General features: G+C 47.3%; 1 protein-coding gene across 1 annotated transcript in view; it reads right to left on the reverse strand.

Annotated features, from left to right (window-relative positions):
• HECTD4 (HECT domain containing E3 ubiquitin protein ligase 4) overlaps positions 1-6,818 on the reverse strand; it is a 142,193-nt gene that overhangs the window by 23,600 nt on the left and 111,775 nt on the right. Inside the window, exons 54-59 of the mRNA XM_015567364.1 lie at positions 6,040-6,176; positions 4,362-4,522; positions 2,729-2,910; positions 1,316-1,521; positions 886-1,016; positions 399-604 (exon numbers count right to left, since the gene is read on the reverse strand). Coding sequence (XP_015422850.1) covers positions 399-604; positions 886-1,016; positions 1,316-1,521; positions 2,729-2,910; positions 4,362-4,522; positions 6,040-6,176 — 1,023 coding nt within the window. The remainder of the gene's footprint in view (positions 1-398; positions 605-885; positions 1,017-1,315; positions 1,522-2,728; positions 2,911-4,361; positions 4,523-6,039; positions 6,177-6,818) is intronic.

Consider the following 6,818-nt stretch of genomic DNA (forward strand, 5'->3'; position numbering starts at 1 on the left):
ATCGAGGCTCAGGGAGGCCCATGCCCCAGGGAGCCACATTACATCCAAGAGATGCCGGTTTTAATGAGAACTCGATGGAAGGCGGCTGGGATTATTACAGGCCGACACGAGACTGCTCTGCTGGGGTCATCCTAAATCGCAGGTGTCCCAGCACACGCTGAGAAAGGAAAGGGAATCCCCACGTAACCTGGGCAGCATCTGTCAGGCCTTACCCAGGCAGGAAAGGGAGCTTTTTATTTCCTGCCTCAACAATGCAGGGCCCCAAGCAGTTCTATTCTTTACTGAAAAGAAACTGGGACAGAGCAAGGTGCGAGGTACAAAACTCTTTCCGTGGTCAAAGAGAAGGAAACCAGTGAAAACTTCCAGCTGTCCTTATCACCATGAGCTACGGCACTTACCCAGCTTGATGTGGACCTTGTCTGTGGACAGGATCACGGAAGGGTACTGGTTGGTGGTGGGTGGAGGTGTGAGCCCGGTGTTGGCTGGAGATGCATCCCGTGGGTAACAGACTGCCTCGATGAGGTTTAGCTGCCCATTTCGCTTGACTTTGTGGCCGAGCCCGTACACCAGTACACGCGCCCACGGCGCCTTGTACAGAGAGGAGCTGAGGAGGAGGGAGGGGAGTGAGGGGAGCCCCCATGCACACCAGGGAGTCAGCAGGTGCTTTGTCACGAAGGAGGAAAGTGAGAACTGGGCACTCGTAAGTCATTCCCACCCCATTTCAGCGGTCATTCTTTATAAAGACTAATTTCTAAAACATGCAAGAACTGTAATTTATTTCCAAATATAGTTAAGCAATAAAGAAAATTTTTGAGTTTTTCCTCTGTCAATTTCCCCAGAATCCATTGTACTTTTCTCTCCCATCAGCCTCTGGAGAAAACTTACTCTTTGCGGAATCCAGACTGACTTTCTTTGCAAGATACCACAACAAAAGCGGCTCCAGGGAAATTAACATCCATGCTGACTTTGGACTCAGAGACTGGAAATTCTTCGGAGGGGAACTGCTCTGGTGCTGTCTGCAGAGGGACATTTAACAAGGCACAGGCTCAGCAGGAGAGCTCTTCATCTTCCCAGCTCCCAGGCAAAGGGCAGGGCCCCCGCTCGCTGTCTCAGGTTCAGGAGGACAGGAAAGCCCTTCGGAGGAAGGACACTACAGACAGGACAAGGCAGCAGAGTGTGAAAGTGAGGAGATCAGTGGGGTTGGGCGATGGGTGGAGGGGGGTGTGGAGAAGAACGAGTGTCATTTTTAGGAAATCCACAAGACATCCAATTAAAATTGGGGCCCAGTTCAGGGATCTTAGAGCTTTGGACTTACCTGCAGGAAAGAGCAGATCTGCTTTGTCAGCTCCAAAAGGCTCTCTTCGCCCTGGTGCAGGGTCCGGGTGATGGCCACATGGAGCCACTCCCTCACTGTCTGGGAGCTGCCCTGGTAGAAGAGGTCTGTGGCCGAGCAGTTCTGGGAGTGGACACAGTGCTGCAGAGACTGGGCCAGGAGGATTGAGCTGGAGCTGATGGTGCCGTCTGGGGACAGGAAGGAACCACAGTTTGCCAGAACCACAACAGCCAATGGTGTTGAGACTTTAAGTAACAGTGACCAGACTGTCCAGTAGCGGGGCTGAGTTAGCATGGACAGGCTGTCTGGGGTAACAGACATGATGATGATCACGGGCAGGGAGGTTGTGTGTGTGTGTGTGGGGGGGGGGGGCTAGGAGATCAGTGCTCTTTAAATTTTGTTTTCTCTTAAGCAGCAAAACTATTTCCTAAAATAAAATCTGAAGTGGAGGCCCAAACACAAGCGGAGCAGCTTGGGTTTGGGGCTTTCCAGCGCCCGCCTGACCTGCTGGGCTGCCCTGGCCCACCCTGAGCTACACCGAGGAACTGCCAGGTGGCTCAGAATGGAGTCTTTAGAGCAAGCGTGCGTTCATCATGGCAAAAACACTTCCACAAACACTTTGGAGCTTCCCAGGCATGTTTTGAAGCCTCTAGGTTACCAGGGTGGGACAGTGGACCCCAGGCACTAACGGAGCTGGAAGAGATGCAGCTCACAGACCGGCTGGGGCACTACAACTGTGAGATGCCCTCTTGACGTACAGTGCCACCTGTCCCCTCACCTCTTGCTCTCACACTAGTGGCTCAGAGGTCAAGGGCAGCAGGCTGAAGGCCAAGGTACCCAAGGAAGACTAGACTAAGCAGATTCATCACTTAGCATGTACCAGAGCAGCCAACACACAGCATCAGCTCTCACCCCAAGCGCCCAAGGTCAGCAGATACACACAAGCTGGCCCGTTAAAACACAAGCTGCCTGAGGTCACAATGAATCAGCAGGTCTGCTCTGGAGGAGTTTGATCACAGGAACATACTCCTTTCTTTACAATGCCAGACAGAAAATCTGTGGCCACAGCACAGTGACCAGACTTCATAAACACTATTTAACTGTCCTTGATCCACAGTTAGTTTGGGAAGCTCTATGAATGCTTAACAGATCAATGACTAAAGTGAGCGGTATACCTACTTTGTATTTTTCAAAGAGCGAGAAAGCACTGCCAAGACCATCTGGCTTAGTGCGGTTATCTCTACTGGTCTGAGGCACTGTGCTCAACCCCTCTCCTCCCCCCCGCCCCCCAGACAGTGAGTACACTGAGCACCCGCCGGCAGGGCCTGGCTCACTCTCAGGACTATTCCTCCCCATGCTGACTTCAGCAGTGCCAGCAGCAAAGCCAAGCTTTACCTGGGAGGGGAGGAGCGAGGAGCTGATTGGACAGCAGCTGCAGGTGCTCCAGGGTAATGTCTCGGATGGCAGGGATGTGGAAGAGGCGGGTAAACAAGTGAGGCAGCTTGGGGGCGAAGATATTGAGCAGGGCCATGCGGCAGTACAGCCTGGCCAGCGCGGCCTCACACCGCAGCAGCTCTCTGCAGGGCAAAAGGCAGGGATCACTAGGCGCCTCTGTTCCAGCCCCGCGCTGGACTGAGCCACAGGCCTCCCAAGGGAAAAGACCACAACTCAGGTTTCTCTTCTGGCCACGTTCTGTCCTCCAAGTTAGTCACTCGTGTTTAGGCAAAAAAGGTACATTTAGTTATGTTTGCTTTTTCCCAACTCAAAAATCACTGTGGAAAAAATAATGAAAACTTATGTCCACACAAAAACTTATACATGTACGTTCACAGCAGTGTTTTTCATAGTGGACAAAAAGTGAATCAACCCAAATGTCCATCAGCTGAAAATGGTCAATCTGTACAATGGAATACTATTCAGCCATAAAAAGGAATGAAGTACTGATGATACCTGTCACAACATGGATAAACCCTGAACACGTGATGCTGAGTGAAGAAGCCAGACACAGGGCTGCATATTGCCTGATGTCATTTTTACAGATTGTCCAGAATTAAGCAAACCCATGGAAATAGATTGGTGGTTGAGCTAGGGGATGGGAGAGCTAGGGGATGCAAACTGACTACTAATGGGTACAGGGGAAGATCTTGGGGTGATACAAATGTTCTAGAATTAATTGGTGATGGTTGCAAAGTTTGTGCATATACTAAAAACCACTGACTTGTCTACTTTAAATGAGTGAACTGTATAGTATGTAAATTATATCTCAATAAAGCTATTAAAAATTACGCTGTGGGAATTTTTAATATGATGGATTTATGAATAGATGAGTAAGCATGCACCTTGAATAATGGCTCATTAGTGACTAAGCAGGTCCCATCTCTTGGTAAAAAATCTAATGTAGCTAATACCAAGCATAGGGAAGACTCACTGTGTTTTAGTAGCCAGTCATCACAATGAAACATTCTCCTGGTATCAAGCACGTTAAAAAGGCAAGTTAGAAGCAGCTCTGATGTTTCTATCAAGATTAGGTTTAAGCCCTAGCTGGTTTGGCTCAGTGGATAGAGCATCGGCCTGCGGACTGAAGGGTACCAGGTTCGATTCTGGTCAAGGGCATGTACCTTGGTTGTGGGCACATCCCTACTGAGGGGCGTGCAGGAGGCTCTCTCTCCCTCTCCTTTCCTCTCTGAAATCAGTAAAAATAAAAATATTTTTTAAAAAGTTTAGGTTTAAAACCCACTCGGAGCCACCGGGGTCATTTGATATTGTCTAGGACCCCTCTCAACTCCTCCACCTGACAGCGGAGCACCTGTGGCACAGGCCAGGTGATACTACATCCCCTTATCTGTCCCCTTCCCTCTTGCTCTCAACTTTTCTTCCCAACTTCTGCAACTGTGCTATTATCTTTACTATTTGCCTTCTCCCTAACTCCTCACTTTGAAGGAAAACCCTTGTTGTCAACAATGAATGGCACACGTGGTAAAACGCAGTAAGGGGATTTCTGTGACTAGAAAGGAGGGCTCAATTTTACCTATGAATTTGAAGGTTGGTGTTGTCCAGTGTGACCAGCCCATTGGTGGCAGTCCTTCGGTAGCCTGCTGGGGGCCTTTCCAACATGTCAATAGGATACCAGTACCGAACCAGCACACCTTCACTTCGCAAGTATGTTTCTACCTGCACCAATTCATTTACCTACAATAGTAAAAGGAAATGTCTATTTGTTTTTCTACACTAACTTTACCCCTTAGTTTTAAAATACATATAAAACCAAAGTCTTATAGCAGTAAATGCTAGCTGCATGTCACTGGGTATAAAAGTTCAAAGACATTTGGTTAGTATTGCATTAATAGTGTGTTTCATTTTTTATACCAGTTAACAAATTTTTATTGGTAAAATAAATTAAGGAAGATTTTCGATGTAATTATGAGTCAGAAATTTAAAAAGAATAGTGCTACATTTCAGTAACAGTTCAACGCACATTGTTGCCAGGTAAATTTTCTGTTCATTGCTTTGACGTCTGATAGCTCTATTTCATTACTAGGAAAATTAAAAGTAAACTCATGTATATGCATTCTGGATTCAAATACCAACATAATTCTTTTTGCTTAGGGTTTATTATTAAAACAGAGGGAATCAAACTATTTAAGAAATAATAATTATTACTTTAACAAAAATTCTTATTTTTCTGATTTTTATTTTCATACATTTCCATTGCTGAAAATATTGTTAGTTATATGCTTTCTGATAACTGGAGTCAGAAGCTTGTACCCAAAAGCAGTAGGAGATTAATAGTACTACTGATAGAATGTTCTACTTGAAAGTTTACCTTAGTAAACCACCAACCAGTAAAAAGGAGTATGTTGAAGATGTGAAACTTTCCATTTCAAATCATTAATAGTACCTAACGTTATCTATCTCTAGTATCTAGATATATACTAAAGCTTACTTAAGGGCAGAACCTCACCCGTAAGAGCCCAGCCAAGCCCTGAAGAGCCTCGTTTAGCCCCTAAGTGATACCTACTCTTCCAGCAGGCCCCAGGGAGCCAGCCTCAGTGTGTCAGAGTGACTTCCACAAACACCTCCCCCTGGAGAGTCAGCAGCGCTTTCAACCTCGGGCTCCCAGGCCGAGTGTGCTCATTTAAGGGTCCTTTCCTCTAAGGTTGTCTTGTGGGGACCGGGGCTTCCCCATGGCCGGGTCAATCTGATTGTAATGGACTTAGCCCGGGATGGCCCAGTCAAGGCCTAGGAGCCCAATCTAGTCCCAAAAGGCTGACACTAGTTCTGAAGAGCGGAGACTGGCCCCTAAAACCTCAACCTAGACCTCAGTAGTCCAAGCCAGTCCCAAAGGGCAGACATAAAACTGTTTCTTTGTTCTGTGTCTATAACAATGATCACAATGACAGATCAGCCATTCGTCAAAGACAATGGGGAATTTCTCTTTGGAACTTGGGTAGACAGCATGTAGGGACAGAGTGAACATGGCTGACGGAAAAGAATGGCCAAGGCAGGTCTGCAGGAGCCGACGTGCTGAGAGGAAAGAGTTTATAACCCCTCCTCCCTGATCCGTGCTCATCTCAGCAAGGCCATCTGGCATGACAGCACTTGGTTTGGTGTCTTCACCCCTAACTTGAAGAGGAATCCATCCCTCTTTAAGGGACCTGGAGTCTGAGCATGAAAGTCTCAGTGTCTAGAAAAGGCTGTGTACTCACCGAATCCACATCTAAGACTACTCCATGAAGCCCAAAGGTTTTCAGCATCCCTCGGATGGCAAATTTTGGCAGAGCAGTTCCAACAGCACTGCTGGCTACATTATTGCTGTCCGGAGAGCGGGTTACTACCGTGAGACCTGAAGAGGGTAGAGAGAGAAGTTTTTTTCAGGAGCAAGTACCATCATCACCTTGGGAGCCTCTCTGTTAGGGTCAATGCTATCTCTATAGCATTGAGCAGTACCCTCAGTTTAGCTGTAGCCAAAAAAGGAACACAGCTTGGTCTGGAAGATAATACAACAAAGTGTTGTAAGAATTCTCATAATTCAACAAAACCAAGAAGCCAATTAAAAATGGGCAAAGGGGTGGGACCATCCAGTTTGCAGCTCCGTGGAAACATAAAGGACACACTCAGGGGGCAGACTCAGTGAGCACCAAAGCCCCATTGAAGCAAGTCTTGCCCCAGAGGAGTGTCTCCAGCACAGAAGTTCTCCCACTGCAGACACAGCTTATTCTCACAGCCAACTGGCCTGGAGGCCAATTCCTCCCAGTGATAGCTACAACAATCAAGGCTTAACTACAACAAGACTGTGCACAAAGACCACAAGGGGGTGCACCAAGAGTATCCTCCTCAGGTAATTGGGGAGGCTGAACCACTGGGCCCTAGAGGACACTTAGCACAGAAAACCACTGTATGAACACAGGGAAGCATAAAAAAATGCGGAGACAAAGAAAAAGGACACAGATGACAGAAATGGAGGAAAGCAAACTACTGGAGATAG

The sequence above is a fragment of the Myotis davidii genome, unplaced genomic scaffold, assembly GCF_000327345.1.
Source record: "Myotis davidii unplaced genomic scaffold, ASM32734v1 scaffold223, whole genome shotgun sequence".
Taxonomy (NCBI): domain Eukaryota; kingdom Metazoa; phylum Chordata; class Mammalia; order Chiroptera; family Vespertilionidae; genus Myotis; species Myotis davidii.